At 40.1% G+C, this 21,210-nt stretch overlaps 1 protein-coding gene across 5 annotated transcripts in view; it reads left to right on the top strand.

The window, feature by feature from the left end:
- The window catches only part of ARMC8 (armadillo repeat containing 8), a 56,269-nt gene that overhangs the window by 7,380 nt on the left and 27,679 nt on the right, over positions 1–21,210 (top strand). For 2 of the 5 annotated variants that reach the window (XM_035132691.3, XM_035132690.3), the window contains exons 3-5: positions 6,589–6,660; positions 18,058–18,200; positions 18,283–18,380. In XM_035132691.3, coding sequence (XP_034988582.1) covers positions 6,589–6,660; positions 18,058–18,200; positions 18,283–18,380 — 313 coding nt within the window. Of the gene's footprint in view, positions 1–2,146; positions 2,215–6,588; positions 6,661–18,057; positions 18,201–18,282; positions 18,381–21,210 lie in introns of all 5 variants that reach the window. The other 3 variants (XM_088669721.1, XM_035132693.3, XM_088669720.1) reach the window with 2 other exon arrangements.

Genomic DNA, 21,210 nt, shown 5'->3' with positions numbered 1-21,210 from the left:
ATAACACTATTACACAAAGGAGGAAAACTAATAGCACATGTGACTGAGGATACTATGTCCCCCACATGATTTGACCCATAGCTTTCAAATGAGTAATGCTTTCCAGTCATTCCATGAGCTTTGCTATGACAGGCCAACTCCATCAGTCCTCTCCCCTCAACTGTCACCTAGGGGCAGCCATTCCATTGGGCAGCCTACTTGGGAGCTCATCCCACCAGCTTTATTTATCTGGAGGTCCAGCTCCATCAGACACCACCTGCCCCTGAAATTTGCCAGGAACAACTGTTCAGAAATTGGTGTCTGAGTTATGATTTCGATTTTCCTCTTCTTTCCCTGTTCTTTTTTTTAGAAAATAATTTTTATTAATTTTTATAGAAACAAGACAGACAAAACATACAATATAAACTCTGTCCCTTCATTTTCCCTCCACCCCCAAGACCGCTTCTGCCACCAGTGGTACCCGTGGGCATTGAGAAACAAAGGGGTCCATTTTAAGCTGGGTTTGACCTCCCCCCTCCCTCATCCCCCCTCATCCCCCCCCTGCCACTGAGAGGACAGAGGTGGAGGACCTCTGAGGTTTGGTTTTCCCCCAGCTAATTCTTCAACATAACAATCTACTTAACAATAAAACCACAAAAGGAAAGAAGAGAGAGAAAAAAAGAGAAAATAAAAGAAAAGAAAAAACAAGAAAAAAAAATATAAATTCCCAAATCTTATTTTCTTAACAATTTGTTTGTGGCTTCCTCGATTCTCTTCCTCCTGGTTTCCCTGACTTCTTTAATTGATTATGGCGGGTTTTCTATCCTAATTCAAAATCTTATTCTTATCATATTAACTTAATCCTCCTCCTTCTTCATGCTGCCCCCCCCGAGTCCCCTCCTGCCACGAGGATAACCCGAGGGGCACAGCACTCTAAAGGTTCCATTTTTGTGTCTGGGATTCCTTCTACCCCCCCTCCCCTCAGAGCACCCCCTGCCACTGGGTGCCAAGAGTAAAGATAGGGAGACAGGCAGCTCTCTACCCAAACACCTCTCTAAACACAAAAAATATTAAAAGAACTCTAAAATATTTCCTCAACCATTCTTCTAATCCCTCCAGAAAACTCCTAGCCCTAAACTTTTAAGACACTCTCCTTCCCCCCTCCCAATGTCTTTTCACCCAATTGGATCAGCATTTCCTTTAGCAAGCCAAGATTTCAGAAACCGTTATTCACCAGCCAAAAAAAACACCTTTAACTAAGATTTTCACCCCACACCAGTTCTTTCCCACTTCCGATTCCAGGCCTTTGTTCCCCCCTCCCCCTGCCTATCCCTTCCCTCACTGACACCACTGCACATTTCAGTCCCTCCAGGGTCCTCATTTCCATCAATCTTCGCTTCACTTTGCTTCTCCTTGTCGGCCTCGTCTCCTTGTTCAAATCTTTGTTTTTCATCATCCAACACATATTTTTTTGGTCCAAATCAGTCTCCAAATTATCATCAAATTGTTGCTCCTCACACACAGTCTCAGAATCAAAATTGTCCTCTAAATCTTGCTCTTGCACCTCAATCTCCGTTACTGTTGGGTTCAAATATTGCCGTTCCTTGTAAATATCTTCCCATATTTGTAAATAGTTCAGCACAGCCTCCTGGAAGGCTCGAGAAAACTTTGTTTTCATACTTCACTTAACCACAGGCAGACAAGAGATAAGGGCCAAAGGGTACTGGAAAATTCCTCTCTACCACGTTGTCGGCTCCATCTTGGCTGATCTTCTCCTTTGTCTTTAACTCCATCACAAATCAAATTAGAATTCCAATTAATTTACTTCTGAATCATCTTCCACCAGTTTTTACAATCCACAACAATAAAATCGATTTTCTTAGTCTTTTGGCAGTTTGACAGCTTTTGACAGCTGTCAAAGCACTTTCCCCCTTGTTAATGCTGAACCTCAAGGGGTACCGACATCGGGGGCTGGGAAGGTTTGAAAAAGTCTTTCTTTCTCTCGGGTCCACAATCTGAAAAACTTTTCCCCTTTCGGCTTGAGAATATTTAATGCACCTCCCAATTAGCCATTTGGAAGAGATCGGCTTCCGTTGTTTTGGAATCTCTTCCTGTCTTCAAAATTGATATTTTTAAAGTCCAAATAAAGATTTCACTTACTTTATAGAAATGTTTTATTTCCTTGGAAGAATCCGCCGCTTGCAGGCTAAGGACTCGGAGCTTCACTTCAAGGAGGTAAGATGATACCCAAAAATGGCTCCCGCGACTCCACTCCGCTGGCTCTCGATCGCTCTACGGAGCTCTCGGGCAGCGGAGGAATCGCGTCCAGAGCAAACAGCTGGGCGGCTATGTCACCGGGACGCTCTTCCCAGTGTTTTTTCAGGGAGTCCGCTCACTCTGCGGACTTCCCACCCCCCCTCCACGAAGCCAGGGACTTCGGAGCGCGAAGTCCCTGCGTCCTATTCCACCGGTGCGACGAACCGGAAGCCTCTTCTTTCCCTGTTCTTTGCTCATGTGTGCTGTTGTGTTTTTTTAGACTGGAAGCCCATGAGTAGGGACTGTCTTGTTGGATTGTATGTAAACTGGAAGCCTTTTTGGGTGAAGAGTGAGGTACAAATGCCCTAAAATATATAATCTTCTGACCCTTCTCCAGCTCTTTATGCAAATCTCAGGACAATTCAAATGCTCCTCTCCTTCCCAAGCCTTGGACTTTAAGTAGTTACAGCTGTTTTAGTATATTAATCTGTTAGCCAGTTCCTCCAGACACTTTCATAAGGGATTAGTGCATGTACATCAAAATATGTACCTCTGGTAAACTGACAGTGTAAACTAGTTTTGTGGCAGGTATGCTGAAAGGTGGTGAGATTTGTCAGCTTTCGTTGTACTGAAATGTTTAATAGGTATTCTGTGATTGTCAGTAAAACTGAATTTCCTACTTTGGAGGGTGGAAGCTTCCCTGTTTGGGGTATGTGATAGTGCATGCTTATTAATCTATCAAAACAAAGTATAGCTATCCTATAATGAAGAGATTTATTTATATGGCACTATTTTTTCACATCTTACATGTAACTTTTCTGTAAACTTGGATGTGTGGTGTCTTAAGAGAACCATGTCTTTTTCTCTGAACATAGAAACATATTTGGCATTTGTTGAGCACTTGTAAGATTTTGTCCACAAACATTTGAATAATGCAATCTTTTCTGTGTGGCCTTTTCTTGTTCTGTGATGTTGGTCATATGTGCGTGTGGAATTCTGTATGTTTTAGTGACTTACTGAATTCCAAATTGCTATCCTCATGTGAAATTCCATCTGCAGAAGTAGAAAAAATCTGAAGTAGAACAAAAATCTCAGTATATTGGGGGGGAAATGTTTCCATTTTTGTTCTAGAAGAGCTTGTAATCACTTTCATGACCAATGACTTTGTTAATTAATTTGTGTATATGCCATACTGCTATAAAACTAGAAAAGTATTACATATGTTATCATATCCCACTTTGTGATGGAGTAAAAATGGTGGCAGTCCTGTTTAGGGAAGTTTTTAAAATTTAATGCTGTATTGTTTTTAACACTCGATTGGGAGCCTCCCAGAGTGGCTGGGGAAACTCAGCCAGATGGGCAGGGTATAAATAAATTATTATTATTATTGGTGGATTATTGCTCTAAAATCCTTCCCTTTTAGTTAAGCAAAATAGCCTTTGATTTCACCTACATTTGGCTGTCTGTGTTCCAAAAACAAAGCATTTCAACTCTTAATTGGTCTAGTTGGAACCTTTTGCTCCAGAAATTTTCACCTATGAGCCTTCAGAAGCAGTATTCATGTGCCGTATTTGCAAGCGGATATGAGCATAGCTTGACTGGATCTACATTCTTTAGGACTGCAAAATGCTTTGTTTGAAGGTGTCACTTTGGTTTAAATATAATGTTATGGTTTCACAAGGTGACTACAAGTAATTTTACTTGAGTGGAGCTGTCAAATTACTTTTTAAGATGGCAGGAGGAACTGGCATGGGGAAAGACATGATTTCTTCACCTCAGCATATATTTTAATGCCAGTAGGTAGATATGAGGAAATGTATATTGCAGATAGGTTTTGTAATGAAGCTTATAGCACTATGGATGCAGGAGCAGATGGCTTCTGTTCACCATTCTTTAGCAGCAGCTGCCTATATCTAGTATGCATTAAATGCCTCCATTTTCTTCACAGAATGGGGAGGAGTTGGGGGTTGCATCTCAATTTGTGCCAGAACTTGCAATTGTCATTTTTCTATTAAACAGCACTTCATACTTGTGCAATGGCCATTCTGGCTTCATCAATATATAGAATAGAGATTAGCCAGATAAAATTGTATTTGATCATTGGTAAAATTACTGTATATCCTGGTACTTCCTTCATCTCCTTTGACATTCAGATCCAGATTGTATTTGATCTTTGTGGAATTCTGTCACATAGGAAGAAAAGGGACTTATTCTGGCCACATATCTTCCAACATTTTCATGGAACAAGACACAATTTTTCTTTAGTTATCTAGGTCCCAGACCCATAACAAATACTGTTTTAGCCATGAACTCAATAGTTGAATTTGAACAAAGTAATATCCAGTGACGTAGTTGCATATGGTGAGATACAACTTTGTGACTCAAGCAACATGGCTTCTCCTTCCTGCTCCCAGCTCCCTGCATGCCCCCAGAATCAGATTTGGAGGATTAGTAGACCCTCGAGCAGATTTTGGGAGTACATGGGAAGCTGGAGAGGGAAACGAGAAACTAAAGTCCCATTGCACAAGTGAATTTCTGATGCACAAGTGGGCAGACATCATTGAATGTCACCCATAATATTATCAGCATTGTTATTGTTATCCAAAATATAACATCTATAAATTGTAAAATACAATTTTAAAATCAAAGGAGATAAAAATTAAAGTAGTTAAGTGCAAAACTGTTTAATAAATTTCTCAGCTGACATCAACATATCAACACACATTCCCAGTTACTGATACAGTTGTGCATAATCTTGCACCTTATTATTCTAAAACAATATGAAATTTAAGATAATCAAAAGCATTGTTCTGCTTGCAGCATGGGAGGTAGTATGGCTCCGAAGATCAATTGCTGGGAATTGCAGTTTTTCAGTTTTGGCTGCAACAATCTCTGGCATGTCATGGGCTGATTTCAGATTACAGGGCTCCCTGCCTATGTGTTCCCCTTCTGCTGGGATTCAAAAGTCCCCCTATAGGTAGGTACCATGTGGTTTTTAGGGCCTCAGTAGCAGGGCGGATGGGGTGGGAGCGAGGCTAAGAGTATTGCTAGTGAGTAATATTACTTTCTCCCACTGTGGTTGGTGGCCAGGGCTGACTTACTTCAGTGATATAAAGCTCATGACTTGCAAATTATTCAAAGACTTGCAGTACAGGGCTTACTCTGAGCACAGTGGGACTTCATTCTATGAGGCTTTCTCTCTTGAAGGTGTGTTTAGTTTTACAACCTTAATCTCTTTAATTCTCAACTCTACAAAATTTAGCAATGGCATGCTAGAAAATATGTAGTGCTTCAATTTGAAACTTTAGCACTGTAATTTTATTATTGTAAATGCATATTTACCTAAATCTAAAACTGATGAACTTTTTCTTCCAATGCAAAGATGAGAAAGCTTTTAAGTAGGAAACAGTTACTAAGTTAATAAGGTCATCGTAAGTGTCACCGTGGGGAGATAAATGTGATATCATAGCTGGATGTTCATCTCATTACTCAAAAGTGTGGAAAGACTGAGTCACTTGAGCATTCTTTGTTGCTTCTGCATACTATTTGAAGAGGGTATTTGAATTGTACTGTGAATTGTTTTTAGAGGAACAAACGGTGTTGTCGTCCTCTAAAATTCTTATTAACATCATCACTTTCTTTGGTTCCAAAAGATTAATTCCTTTTCTGTATCAAATTGACTGATAAAAATATAGAGAAGTAGGCAAAAAGCGTTTCTGTAAATGCAGAAATCTAAGATGATGATAGGAAATAAGTCTACATTGATTATGTTTGAATTGGAAGTTGGACTGAAGAGATTGCTGGAAAAGGCTAGAAAAGGTTTGAAGAGAGTGGCTACAGGTGTGTGGTGCTGCATCATAAATATGATTGAAAGTTGATGGTTGGCATAAAGATTAGCATCAGGGAAGCTTTGTATGACTGCAATTTCCACTGAGGAAAATATTTCAGTATTTCATTCTACTGTGATTTTAAATTCAAGACAAGATAGGTTCTTTTCTTATTACATATTTCCTTCCCATTTTTTCATTGACTGCGCATTGACTCTGTACATCCTTATTTTCTTGACCAATATTTGACAACCTGATCTTGATATCTGTCCTCATCAATTATTTATTCACCTCAGCTCACCCCAGTATGTGAGAATGAACATTTCTGTTATTTGCATAACCGGGTTATAGAAAAATACCAGAGATTCAAATTGTTACTGAAAGTCGTGGGGACTGTTGCGTGTTTCCTTTTTAGTGCTTAGCTTTTTTTAGAGACTATTCATTTTGGTGGAACTAAATTCTGCAAAATTGAGCCCTTAGTACCTCAGCATAATTTACTAGGGTCTTTCTCTTTCTGGATTTACAGAGATATGAAAAATGCTGTAATTGGAAACAACAAACAAAAAGCCAACTTGATTGTTTTGGGAGCAGTTCCAAGGTATGTCCTCTGCTTCTCTCCTTTTCACTGATTCACAGCGGGTCTCAAGTTAAGCTATTAAGATACTGGCACTTTAATTTTACTTTCTATCTTGCATTTGCCTTTTCTTTAGTGTAACTGAGATTAGTATGTCCAGTTCCTAGTATAAAACTAATTATGCAGACACATTTATACTACAAAAGTTGGGTTTTATGGGTGATACATTTCTTAGAAAATACTTTCTCAAACACACTTCCTTAAGATTCAATGCAATCTTAAGATTCAATGCAATTTGAAAAAGCTTTAAGTTTTCTCTGTATCCCACTTACCAAAAATAAGAAATGTATAACAAAACATATAATTTTTGTATTTCTGTAGGATGTTCCAGTTTGGGCTGCAATGTTTAATGCCTTTTGTAGGTCATACCAAGTTTTTTGTAGCCCTGAATAAACATAAGGACTTTGAGACCTGCTGACTGTTAGTCTTGTATTGCATCCCTTTTGCAGTTTTGTTTAGAATTCCTAGCTTCATGTTGCATTTAAACAACAACAACAAGAAGGGGAACTGGTTGATTTCTCCTGGAAAACCCTTTAGTCGTAAAACATCAAAATAGTTGCATTTCAGTCTGTCTACCTGATGCTGATTATCCCCATAATTTCTTAGAACATTGTTTAGCATTTTTACTGGTTAGTGTCTTTTTCTTCTATTTTGTGGGTATTAGATTTTGCTATATATTAACTTTTCCCATAAAAGTATAAACATCAGTTTCAATAACTGTCACTTATAAACATAATCAGCATACCTCAGCTACTTGGTATAGGCACTTCATGAATCTCTCTTAAGTTTTATGATAATTAAAAAATAGATGTTTAAAGACACATGAGCATGTATTTTTAGATATGCAAGTTTAACTGAATAGTGCCTCTTTTCCACAGAAGGCACACGTTTCCTAGGCCACCTTTCAGAGTTTTGTCAGGTTTTGCTGATACTGCCTTTTCTGTATGAATTAGATGTTATCATTAAAAAAACAAACATAATTTCTGCATAAGGTGGCATGACTTCTGAAATCAGCCCCTGTTAAAGTTCTTCTAATATCATTCACTTCAATAAACTTTGTTTTGTAACTTTACCTTTAAAGACAAAAAAAGACAATACTTTTTTTGGAAATTTTTCAAAACGAACTCTTAAACTAATGTACTGTATCACATGGTGCAGTTTCAATTTACTTATAAAAGAAGAATGCTGCCACTTAGGTTCTTGACTTGTGCTGGGCAAAGGAAATGTGTACAGCATATGGGATGTTGATTTTTGTTGTAATCTTAATGCTTTTCTTTCCTGCTATAGCATCACTGTACAGGAGTGCAATTTCCACAGCCACCACAAATTGATTATTTATGTTGAATTCTTGTAGCCTTACCAAAACAAATGCAGTACCCCACTCATTTATGTGTACCCCTGTTTTAATAACTTGGACAGAAGGTACTGGTGGCTGTTTGTCTGGAAGGAAATTTGTGTGTCTGATAACTTTTATCAGACTGTCAGTGGCTATTTCTTATGAATTCTTAGTCACTGAAAACAAACCAATTCATAGAAAGGCAGTGTTATTTGGCTTAACTCAGCTGTGAATCCATTGGCAAATGTATATTGATGTATTATCACTGTTAATGATTTATTGGCTTACCGGAATATAAAAGTAATTAAAGAAATTGTACATCATGAGTCTTCTGGAAAATCTGTTTTGAAAGTGCTCAGTGCAAGTATAGTCCAATATTTCTGGAGCAGTGAATTGGGGCTCCACCGTAACAACAGATGGAAGTAAAGAGGTTGATAGTGCCCAAGTGTTTTACTTTTGACCCTGAGTTATGCTGGTTTGATCAGTCAGTTTCTTCATAATCATAACTTGTCATTCTTTCATAACCATTGAGGTATACTTGGAGCAGACTGGAAGGAGGCTGTTTTTGGAAATCATGGCATCTGTTTGATCAGATTTCACTTAAGCTTTTTGACAAACTAATGGTGTCTCTAAATATTTGGTAGGCTATGACTTGAATTTTCAGTGATTGACAGGTGTGCTCTTCCCTCTTGGATTGGTGGATTCCTCATCCTGCCCACTCATTGCTTGCTATGATTAACATTGCATCTGTACAATATTAACCATACCTACTTCTAATCTTGGTTTCAAACTATGTTTAATATTGCATGGTGCAGATTTAGCACTAAGAAGAGAAAAGAATCATGCAATGCTGAGGAAGAGTAGAATGTGAGCTTCAGGTACGCATCCTGTCTCTTATCCATAATTAAGAGATCTGGAAGTGTTAGTCTGCAGTGAGCTATATTAAAATGTAGTTTTAATCCCAGTCTAGAACTTCTAGAGATTCTTCTGTCACTGTTGAACCAGCCATAGCTAGAAACAGGCACTCCTAGCCACTGAGGTCACCTAAGCCTCAAGGGACAGTATTGGATCCAGGAGTACCCCTAAGCTATGAATCTGTTACTTCCAGGGGCATACAACTGCATCCACCTTAGTTTCAGTTTGTCAGTCCATTTCTCACCCATCACTGCCTTCAAACACCTGTCTGGCACCTCAGCGCCTCTTCTGATTCAGATAGAACAATGAAAGCAAGAGTTGGGTGTTGGTTGGTAACGGTTCCCTTCAAAACCCCTGATGATAGCCCACTGTGGCTACATGTAGATGTTAAATAGCATCTTCTCACTATTAACCAGAAAGGAAAGATGGTTATGGTGGTAATATTCATGAGGCCTATGCAGCAACCTTTTAAGAATATCTCATGATCTCCTGACAAGTTAGGCCAGAAAGTGTGTTTGCTTTTTTGTGCAGAATACACAGAATGCACCTTTGTATATTTTGCAAGAAGTTGGACTAGATGACCCATGGGATCCTGTCCAACTCTACAGTTCTGTGAAACACCTGAGCCGCAGTTATCAGTTGTAATACCATAGGATAGCATCTAGAAGCTATGCTGAAGCAAATGCTCAAAGTTCATTACTAGCAGAAAATTTCATGCAAAAATAAATTATGTAGGTGTGTTCATTTGTGTCATGTAATTTGTAAACACAAATGACACTTGTCAGCAGAAGTGGAAGCAAATTATAGGAGATGATCATCCATGCTTGGTTAAAAAGCCAGGCCTAATTGTAGTACAGTGGTACCTTGGTTTATGAACACAATTGGTTCCGGAAGTCTGTTCATAAACTGAAGCGAACTTTCCCATTGAAAGTAATGGAAAGTGAATTAATCCATTCCAGATGGGTCCGCAGTGTTCATAAACCGAAAATTCGTAAACCGAGGTGTTCATAAACCGAGGTTCCACTGTATAGTAATGTAGGAGAAAGAGGAATGGTATGTAAGGGAACAGGATTCATAAGCAAATGGTGCTTGCATCTGTGTACATTTACACACTGGCTTACAATACATGTAGTTGACCTTCATTTTAAAGAGAGGTTAAAACCAAAGGGCTTCCCCCCCATCTTTACCACCACTTCTTTATCTGCCCCTCTTCATTCCCCCCTCTCCCTCTGACGTTGTGAATAATGTATAGGTAGCTAATTTGGTGGAAGTATGAGGAGAGCATAACTAAATGGGTATCCTCCCAGTGATTGGAGTCTTAACCTTCTCAGGACCTTCCTTTCTCCCTCAATAAACTAATAAAGATGGAAACAACCAGCACTATTTTCCTGCTTCTTCCTGCATCTTAGCTGTGAGGACATGGAAGAATAAGCAAGGTTGCTCTAGGACAGGGATGTCCATCTACTGGTAGATCCCTGCGATGTTTTTGTTGATTGCAGGCCCCCTTCCGACCCGGCCCGGAAGACGGAGTCTACAAACCGAGGCTGTTCCCCCCCCCCCCGAGATCATTTTGTGAGTTGCTCTTTCTCCCCCAAATACTTTAAAAATGTGGCGTCCTCCCCCCTAAAATAAGCAAAGCAACTTCAGCCCCCCCGAACCCCCTCTCTAAAAACCTCAACATTTGTGACCTGAACCCCAATAAAATGTGGCTGTTCCCCTCCCTAAAAAAGCTCAACAACTTTGACCCGAACCCCTAAAAAAAGAGGGTAGATCACTGTCAGTTTTTAATTCTGTGAGTAGATCGCAGTCTCTTGGAAGTTGGCCACCGCTGCTCTAGGGCAATTTGTCAGTATTGTCAATGTATGATTGCCTAATACTTCAAATTGATTAGCAGGTGAATGGAATCCTGCAGTGCATATGTAACATTGGACTTCTGTCTTCAAATACTCTTTATTTTTTAACTTTCTTACACTTCTATCCCACTTATATTCCATTGTGAAACCCAAGTGGCGTGCATGTGATTCCCAGGTGATCTTGGTGCTGCCCAGACCAGCTTAGCTTCAAGCAGATTATTCTATTTTAAGTGACATACTCTTAGTGAAAATGTTCTGAGGATCAGAGTGCCTTTAGATTCCTCACAAAGAAAATAATATTATGGGAGATACCTAAAAATGATAATAAAATTGATTCTAATGATTTCAAAATAGTTGATTATGATGACCAAAATCTATAAAGCTATTATGTAGTTTGTGCAAGACTCTACTTGATATGCTAGGTGTGAGAAACTGATCATAGTGATAAACTGAGTGACTTCCTCCATTAAGCTTATCCTGTTAGGCTTGTTCATTCTCAGTGTTTGGAGTTGTTTGGACCTGCTGCAGATACTAAAGTTTACTTTAAAAAAAAAGATAATCACAGGTAATCTTTTCAACTCTTGTTTCTGGAATAAGCATTGAGTTTGACTACCTGCAGAAATGATGGCCTGGAATTGCTGTAATACTGAATTTTATTCCCTTTACCACCTAGGACAGTCTTCTTTTCAACTACTGTTCCTTACTCTTGGGGTGCAGGGTGGGTTTTGGTGAAAGACTGTGCAGTTAGAATCATAGAATCATAGAGTTGGAAGAGACCACAAGGGCCATCCAGTCCAACCCCCTGCCAAGCAGGAAACACCATCAAAGCATTCTTGACATATGCCTGTCAAGCCTCTGCTTAAAGACCTCCAAAGAAGGAGACTCCACCAATTCTTGCTGGTATAACTTTAATATGCAAGTAGATGAAGATTTTTAGAATAACAACTTTTCATATTAGTTTTTTATCCCCAGTTTAATAGGTTAATCATTCATATTTGGACAACTTTACTGTTGTACTTAGGAAGGAGAAAAATAATCATTACCTTAATAATAACAATTTAAATAGATTTATTCAACTGAAACAATAACATTTCAGCAAATGTTATTTGCTTAAACAAACATCCATGTTTGTTAACTAATTTGGCTAAACAAAAACAATATATATATATTTTAAGAAATTTAGACTGTCAGCCCAGCCTACACATGAAAAACTTAAATACTGTCCACTCCAAACAATCAGAAAAATATTGTTTCTGTTCTATTCACTGAACTTCTTGAAACTTAGCACTGAAGGGGTTGTTTCTGTATTCATAGGTTTGTAGAACAATAGGATTAAGGTCTTTTCTCTCAACTCTGTTCATGTTATAACATTTTTGCTGTGAAGAAGAGGCATGTGATCTCTGTTGAGTCAAATTCAGTTTTGAGAACTGCTAAAGTAAACCAAGCATCTGTGATATCATCTTGTAGGCAGAGAAACTGCCCAATAATCTTACAAAAACCTCTGGAAGAGCATGACATTGTGAATGGATTAATGGAATTTATTTACCCCAAAAATTAAATATATACAACCTTATTCTACATAATTAAAAAACTAATCTTTATTTCATGATGGAATAACCTTTGGATGGTAATATATTTTCCTCAAAAAGCATTTTATTTTAAAAAAATCAATTTAAATAAAAAAAATCGATTTAAATCAAAAAAATCCGATTTAAATTAAAAAATCCGATTTTTTTGATTTTTTTTAAAATCATTGATTTTTATCCACCCTGTCTGGTAGGCAGGCAATGACATAATTTCGTACCAGCTTTTCAAAGCACTTCATAATTATGGGTGTAAGTGCTACTGGACGAAAGTCATTCGGATTCTCCGGATTGGATTTTTTTGGTACTGGAACAATAATAGAGGACTTCAAGCAAGATGGGACAGTAGCCTGGGCTAGGGATCGATTTAAAATCCCAGTGAAGACTCCTGCTAGTTGGTCTGCGCAGTCTCTCAAGACTCTTCCAGCTACTCCATCTGGCCCTGTAGCCTTCCTTGAGTTGATTCCCTTCAGCACCTTCCTCATCTCTCCTTCCTCCACTTTGAATACCACATTCCTTTGCACCGATGATGGCGACGGTGGTGATGGTGGCCTAGACTCCACAGGTGTTGCTGCAGATGTTGCTTCAAAGCGGGCAAAAAAGACATTCAACTCCTCTGCGAGGGATGCCCCTCCCTCGTCCACCAAGGAATCTTTGGATTTTTGCCCTGTTAGTTCCTGTACACCTTGCCACACCTGCCTGGTGTTATTACTCTGTAGGTGATCCCCCAGCCGCTGTCTGTACGCCTCTTTGGCCACCCGGATACCTCTCTTTAAATCTGCTCTGGCTGAGCTGTACAGCATCCTGTTTCCACTTCTAAAAGCAGTATTTCTTGCCTTTAGCAGCCCCTGTACCTCCCTTGTCATCCAGGGCTTCCTATTTGGATAGATCTTTATCCGGCGCCTCTGTGTTACGTTGTCAGTGCAGAACCTGATGTAATCCAGCACTTCCTCAGTAAGAGTCTCTATGTCCTGTTGGTTAAACACCTCCCAGTCTGTGTCATGAAAACAGTCCTGTAGCTGTTGAGATGCTTCAGCCGGCCATATTGTAATACTCCTCTTTGTTGTTGGAATCCGTTTCCTTAGTGGAATGTATACAGGAGTCAGGAGCAGGGACACGTGATCAGATTGACCTAGGTGTGCCAGCGGTTCAGCTTTATAGGCTTGCTTGACATTTGTGTACATTCTGTCCAGAGTCCTTTCGCCCCTGGTTGCACACTTTATATGTTGATAAAATTTAGGTAGGACCACTTTCAAATCTGCTTGGTTGAAATCCCCACATACAATAGATGCAGCCTCAGGATACTTGCATTGTTGTCTATTAACAGCATCGTACAGGAGACCCAATGCCTCATTGATGTTCGCATCAGGTGCAATATATACTACAGTTATCAGTACTACTGTAAATTCTCGGGGGATGTAAATAGGTCTGCATTTAAGCGTCATAAAATACATTGACAAAGCAAAAAGCCTAAGTAATTAGTGTACTTTCTTTTAAAAATCTTCCTTGGAAATGGCAAATTCAGATTGTTGCAGAGAAATGATTTTAGAAACTTTGTTCCTCTGGTATCTTGAGTTAAACCAGGCTTCCTCAAACTCGGCCCTCCAGCTGTTTTAAGAGTACAGTTCCCATAATCCCTGACCACTGGTCCTGCTAGCTAGGGCTCATGGGAGTTGTAGGCCAAAAACATCTGGAGGGCCGAGTTTGTGGAAGCCTGAGTTAAACAGTAGTGAACTGCTCAGATGAGTTAGAACCTAGGCCAAGAATGGGAGAAAAAAATCCATTCTTGAAGTAACTTATTAGTCTGAGTGATTAAAGGATGTTATGTTTGTATTCTTATGTTTATAAATAGGGGGGAAACTGTCAAAGGGCTTTGAATTATAGTTTTAAGAGAATCTTAATGGTTATCTATTCTAGTCTATCCTTCTGCCAAATCTGGAATCTATAGCCACCACATCCCTGATAGATGACATTCAATCTCTGCTGCTAAGGAAAAATTTGCATCCTTTTGAAATGGTTTATTCCACTGTACAAGCTGTTAAGACATCTGTTACTCATAATATTTAGTCTAAATGGTTTTCTTAGAATTGTGCACTCACTGGTTCGGTTCCTCTGGGCTGCAGGAAACAAATTAGAGTAATCTATATGACAGCCTTTCAAATGTTTGTAGATAGTTATCTTCTTGATACACATTAAGAGTAGCACACATTCTTGGCACACATTAAGAGTAGTTTATGCAGTTTATCTAGCCAGGCTGTGTGTAGTGCCTTGTGCATCTGAGTTAGTGAATAAAGGTAAAGGTAAAGAGACCCCTGACCATTAGGTCAAGTTGTGACTGACTCTGGGGTTGCAGCGCTCATCTCGCTTTATTGACTGAGGGAGCTGGCGTACAGCTTCCAGGTCATGTGGCCAGCATGACTAAGCCGCTTCTAGCGAACCAGAGCAGCGCACAGAGACACCGTTTACCTTCCTGCTGGAGCGGTACCTATTTATCTACTTGCACTTTGACGTTCTTTCGAACTGCTAGGTGGGCAGGAGCTGGGACCGAACAACGGTAGCTCACCCCATCGCAGGGATTCGAACCGCCGACCTTCTGATTGGCAAGCCCCAGGCTCTGTGGTTTAACCCACAGCGCCACCCGCATCCCACTGAGTTAGTGAATACTGCTTCCAAACCCTTGAACCCCTGAGTGTTTGATCAGATGGGTCAGATTTTGTTATGGCCTCATCATCACTTTCTGTTGGGATGTTTTGTATTCCTCAGTGTACCATTCTCTGGGTGATGAAACTGTGGCTTTAGGAGGATAAATGATGTATTTCAAGCATTAGTTATAGATGAAGGTGGCAGAGAAACATGACTGTCTGTTGTAGTTCAATGAATGGATCAGTCTCTCTGGTCTGTGTCAGTTTCTGTTCCTTTCTGTTTCTGCATTAATCTGCATTTTTATTAGTTTCTGTGAAAATTCATATTTAAATATGTATTTTATTTTCACAAATTAAATCCAAATGCAAATATGAATTATCTTGATGTATGTATTTCTAAACTTATTTGATCCTAAATGCACATTTTAGTGTAAATATTGAGCAGTGAATTGTATCACAATATTTTGAGAAGTGCAAAATCCAAAGTACTGTGTTCAGGTCCATGTATTAGTCTGGGAAGTGCAAATTAGGCTAGTTCTCTTAAGAATATAGGCCAAACAAAGTTCTGCATCCCTATCTAGTTCTTTGGGCAAAAAGGGGGCTGATTAAGTCTTAAAGGTTTTGAAGCTTCTCTCAGTTCTGGCTTCCTTCCTCCTTAAAGGGGGAAAGTCATAAAGGTGAATTTCGGGAGTAGTGAGGTGGCACAGGACTAAGAAACTTGAATAATTGGTATGGTGTTAGGTGTCTTGTAGTGGCATTCTACCTGCAACAGCTTTTGCTTTTCACCTTCCATCTCCACCTTCCCCATTCTTCTCTTTGTCTGAAGTGGCAGGAAACTGACAGCCAAACTACACATTTAGCTGTACATGCTTTTAGACAAGCAAACCTAAGCCAGCCACTTTGACGGTGATACTTTCAGTTCTTGTGAGTTAAAAATGGCATGAATATTATTCAGTGTTTCATATTTTCATGTTAATTTGGTTGATTTGTTCAGTTAGGCTGTATACAAGGCTTGTGCACATGGCACTATAGCTACTGAATTAGGCACCTCAGGCAGCATTCAGAGCTGTTTCTGGAAGAGGGCATTCTGGTGAACTTGTTGTGTGACCCTCTGAAATGGATACATTCATAATAAAGTAAGGCTTTAATCCTGACGGCCTCGGTCCAGTATACCTGAAGGAGCGTCTCCACCCCCATCGTTCTGCCCGGACACTGAGGTCCAGCGCTGAGGGCCTTCTAGCGGTTCCCTCACTGCGAGAAGCAAAGCTACAGGCAGAGGGCCTTCTCGGTAGTGGCACCCGCCCTGTGGAAACCCTCCCATCAGAGAGATAAACAACTACCTGACATTTAGAAAATACCTAAAGGCAGCCCTGTTTAGGGAAGTTTTTAATCTGTGATATTTGATGTATTTTAATGTTTGTTGGAAGCCGCCCAGAGTGGCAGGGGAAGCCCAGCCAGATGGGCGGGGTATAAATAAATAAATAAATTATTGTTGTTGTTGTTGTTGTTGTTGTTTATTACCACAGAGTCATACCCATTAAATTCAGTAGGATTCGCGAGTGAACATTGATAAGATTGCATTGCAAAACACTGATCTACATCTCAGAAAGATGAGGGAAGTAACACTGATCCTTATTCATGGTGACTGATAATTAGACATCTGAAAATACATTTAGATTTAAAAGTCCTTCAGTTAAAAGAACATCTAATGAAATAACTATACCATCTTCCCAAATAAAGACAGAATTCATATGATAGAATGAAATAAAGCAGTAGCATCAATTGCTTACAGTTAAAGTGAATTCCAGCTGTTGTGAACAGATCATTTGTATCAGTGTAAGTCTTAATGGAATTTGAATAAAGGAGTACTTTCTGTATGTATGTGAAAGAATCTCACAGATCAGGGTGGGGAACTTTTCTGACTCCAAAGTCCAGATCAGTATCAGGCTGGTGGTATGGCCCAATTTAAATGTCATTATGACATCACCTGATTAGCAGCTGGGCATGGCCAATTTTGAGGGTACGTAGGGAGCTTTAGGGGAGAGGAAGGAGAAGTTCTGTTCCGCGAGTAGAAGTCTGCTTTGTGAGCAGAACAGCAGCATCGACTGGAACTCTGGGTTATGTGATAGCTCCACCAGCGTTGCATGTTGTCATATTGGGCAGGGCTAAGATTTGTTGTTGTCTACCAAGCTGCATATGCCTTAGCAGAAGTGGGAGGAGAAAAATCTTCCAACTCTTTCTTTAGGGTTGTGTTACAGCATATCCCTTTTTATAAATGGGCATCTGGTGGTCCCGTTTAGTTGTGATAGCAAGGAGGAGGCTAGGAAGGCAAAAGGTTCCCAATACTAGAATTTGTTTTTTGCCAATGTACTCTAGGTTTGTTCTAAGGTTTCAAACTTATTTTGCTTAATGCTTTCTTATAGAACAATATAATTACAAATGAGGGCTACTCTGATTCCTTAGATATTACCCTGCTTTTACCAGTCTTCCATTTTCTTTTGGTTCTCACATCCCTATTCCTTAGTGTTGGTATCTGATATTGTCTCCAGTGTGGTGTAGTGGTTAAGAGCAGTAGACTTGTAATCTGGGGAACTGGGTTCGCGTCTCCGCTTCTCTGAAGTCTCTCAGCCCCACCACCTCACAGGGTGTCTGTTGTGGGGGAGGAGGGGAAAGGAGATTGTTAGCCGCTTTGAGACTCCTTCGGGTAGTGATAAAGCGGGATATCAAATCCAAACTACTCTTCTTCTTCTTCTTCTTCTTCTTCTTCTTCTTCTTCTTCTTCTTCTTCTTCTTCTTCTTCTTCTTCTTCTTCTTCATCCCCATTAGTCCATCTTATGTAGACTGGACAGTCTCCAGAGTAGGATTGTGTCCTTTATGTGTATAACACTTACCGTAACTCATGGCTTGGGCTAACACAGAGTAGAGCAGTGTTTCCCCTTTCCATAGTACCTGCTTACTTTTAACATAGAATAGTTCTTTCTTTGAATTATGCTTTGCTAAGTCAGACTTTTCTTTTGTGTTTCCGTGTATAGGTTGCTATACTTGCTTCAGCAAGAAACCTCCAGCACTGAGCTGAAAACTGAATGTGCAGTGGTGCTAGGAAGCCTTGCAATGGGTACAGAAAACAATGTTAAATCTCTTCTGGACTGCCATATCATACCAGCCTTACTACAAGGTACCTTCATTTTCATTATTGTTATCCTCTTGTTTGCACAGCATGTGAGAACTGGAAAAAGTTTCTTAACTTGTATTCACAGGGTTACTGTCGCCAGATCTTAAATTTATTGAAGCTTGCCTCAGATGTCTTCGCACCATTTTTACCAGCCCTGTAACTCCTGAAGAACTATTGTACACGGTAAGTTATATGCAACAGGTATGTTTTCTGCAATAGCTGATCACACATTGTAGCTCATTTAGAACATACTTTTGTGTGAGAGAGTGTGTTGCTGAAAGAATTTTGAACGATGGTGATGGAGAACTGGCTTCAAGGGAACTGGAAGCTAGAAAATAATTTCTAAAGTTCTGCCACTTTGTGGAGTATTTGCTATATTTACCCTTAAGGACCTATATCTGCCATCCTAATATATAACACAATTCAAAAAGTGAACTGTATTGCAGCAAGTGCCTGTCACTACTGCCATCTGTTGCAGCAGAAACTTGTGAGACCTTCTCTTATTCGCCCATATGAGAGGCTTGTGAACACTATAGTATAAACACCAAGAAGAAAAGCAAAAACAAACGTTGCACTGCAATGTTATCTGTGTTGTAAAATGAGTTTGAATGATTTTAACTCAAACTGTTGGCAATTTTATTCAGTGTTAAGTTTTGAGAGATATTTCTTACTGGATTATGTATTCACAAATTATTTCTTTATGTGAACTAGTAAGAAACTTGTTTCAATTGCAGTGGGAAAATTGGTTAACATTAACCCAGTGTAATACTGATATCTGAGAAAATAAACTCTGATTTATAGGATTAAAGGTTCCTATGTTCATTTTCAAAGGAAAACTACTAAACAGGGGACAACGTGCAGCTTGTAGAGTCTTATTAGAAATCTGAGAAACTCCATTTCTGAAAGGAAGAGCTAGGGTTGTCCCAGATCACTTTTCCCTGGAGCCTCCTGTGTGTCTGCTTTTTCTGAGTTGCTACTGTTAGCAGATCTGCTTGTTATGGTGCTAAGTGAGCATCCAGAAGTGAATAAATATTCATTATTCTAAGATCTGGGCCTATTTCTGGGGTTGGATGCTGGAGAGCTTGCCAGGCAGAGGCATGTGATGGAGGAGCAGAGCATTTCTCTGGGGAATCCTCTGGAGGAGATTTGGAAGGGGCATGGAGGGCTGCAGAGATGAAGAGAGCAAGGGAAATCCTTCTGTGTGAGTAGAGGTCTGCTCATGCGATATTGGGTATCTCCCATTGATTTTACTTTTATACAAATTTAGATGGAAGTTGCTCACGGGGCAAAACAATATGAACATATAACACCGATCCTGACTCGTCTGCACTAGCTGCCAATTCGTTTCCAGGCCCAAACTAAAGTGCTGGTTTTGACCTAGGAATCCTTAACGGCTCAGGACTCCAATACCTCAAGGACCATCTTTCCTCCATATGAACCAGCTTAGACTCTGTGATCATCATCTGAGGCCCTTCTGCCTCCTCCATGAGAGATCCAGAGGGTGACATCTTGAGAATAGGACTTTTCTGCAGTGGCTTCCTATCTGCGGAATGCTCTCCCCAGGGAGGCTCACCTAGTGCCTTCATTACTTATCTTTAGGTGCCAGGCAAAAATGTTTCTTTTTAACTAGACTAGACCCTTGACCGATTAACATTCTATGTCATTTAAAATATATTTGAGGGAGGGGGCTTATTGGTTTGTTTTTGTTGCGTATTTTGTGTTCCCGTATTGTATTTTTATGCAATCTTCAGATGAAGGGTAGTATACAAAGTTAATAAATAAAATAAAGAAATAAACTCAAACATACTCAACTCAAATTTCTTTAACAGGGAGATAGTCCTCCTGAGAAATATTTAAGGTGGTATTATGGATTCACATGATTTTTGCAGAGGATTTCCTAAAAACTAGCTATGAAGGATAGGTCACCTTAGTGTTCGCAGATTTTTCTTTTATATGTTGGTGGTGTCATTATATTCATTTGCAAAACTAAATCTGGATCACTGTTGTGATGCTAGCAAGCACTGAATCGATGAATTTCATTGTAAGCTTCAATTTTGTGGTGTTTTGGGAGGGACTCTGTAAAATCATGCAAATTTAAAATGATTCGTTTTAATTCTACTGAATGAGACTTTGGGGGAAGCAGTGTGTGTGCTTCCTTTTTCTGTTGATCTGAGGAGGGAAAGTGACTGGGAGAGAGAAGGAACCAGAGTTGGTGGTGCCCATGGGTCCAAAAATTTTGGCAGCCACCCTACCTTCACAGATTCTGTTTCCAGACATTTCTGAGCCATGCTGAAGGCTATAAGCCTGTTATAAGCAGAGCTGAAATGTCAGTATTCTGAGACTGTTACTGTATTTTCTGTTGTGTGGCTATATGCCCTCCTTCCCCAGAATAAAGACTCATGACACAAGGTTTAAGATTTAATTAATTGGGTGGTTAAGGCCACAACTTTATTAAATATGCGTGTAGAGCGGAATTGGCTTAGGCGTTGGAACCTAACAGACTATATCCGACTCCAACCCGTGTGTTGAAGTCTGTGAGAAGTTAACCACCAGAAAGGAGCCCTGCGACGTAGATCTACTAGAGCTCCTCCTGTGGCCACCGATGGGGCGTGCCTTACGGCCCAGGCAACTCCAGGCTCAGGACCAAGCCTCGCCCCCGGAATCCTTTAACGGAATTACCTCTCCAAGATAGGGCAGCTGATGACGTACTTGCCCCTCCTCCAACTGATTGTTATGCAAATTTCCAACGCCTAACCGCCTAACCTAAGTTGTGACGACATGCTACGAGGTAGGCGAAAAACCCATCATGGCTAACCCAGTATGGGAAAAATCCTACCCAGCCCCCTGGCCAGCCAGGGCAACCAACTGACGTCCATAGCAGCGTCCCCTTGCCTCTTATTAAGGGGTGGGCGGGCGGGTGAATTGTTCGCTCGGCGAACAGCGGAGAAAGAGGAGGCTTTCCCGCCTGCGGAGGCCTTTAAACGGTGTGGCCCCGCCCCGCCCAGCCTCATTG

The sequence above is a fragment of the Zootoca vivipara genome, chromosome 5 (genome assembly GCF_965207765.1).
Source record: "Zootoca vivipara chromosome 5, rZooViv2.hap1.1, whole genome shotgun sequence".
NCBI classification, from domain to species: Eukaryota; Metazoa; Chordata; class Lepidosauria; order Squamata; family Lacertidae; genus Zootoca; species Zootoca vivipara.
The sequence above is the reverse complement of the archived record's forward strand: the minus strand, read 5'-3'. Positions and strand labels throughout refer to the sequence as shown.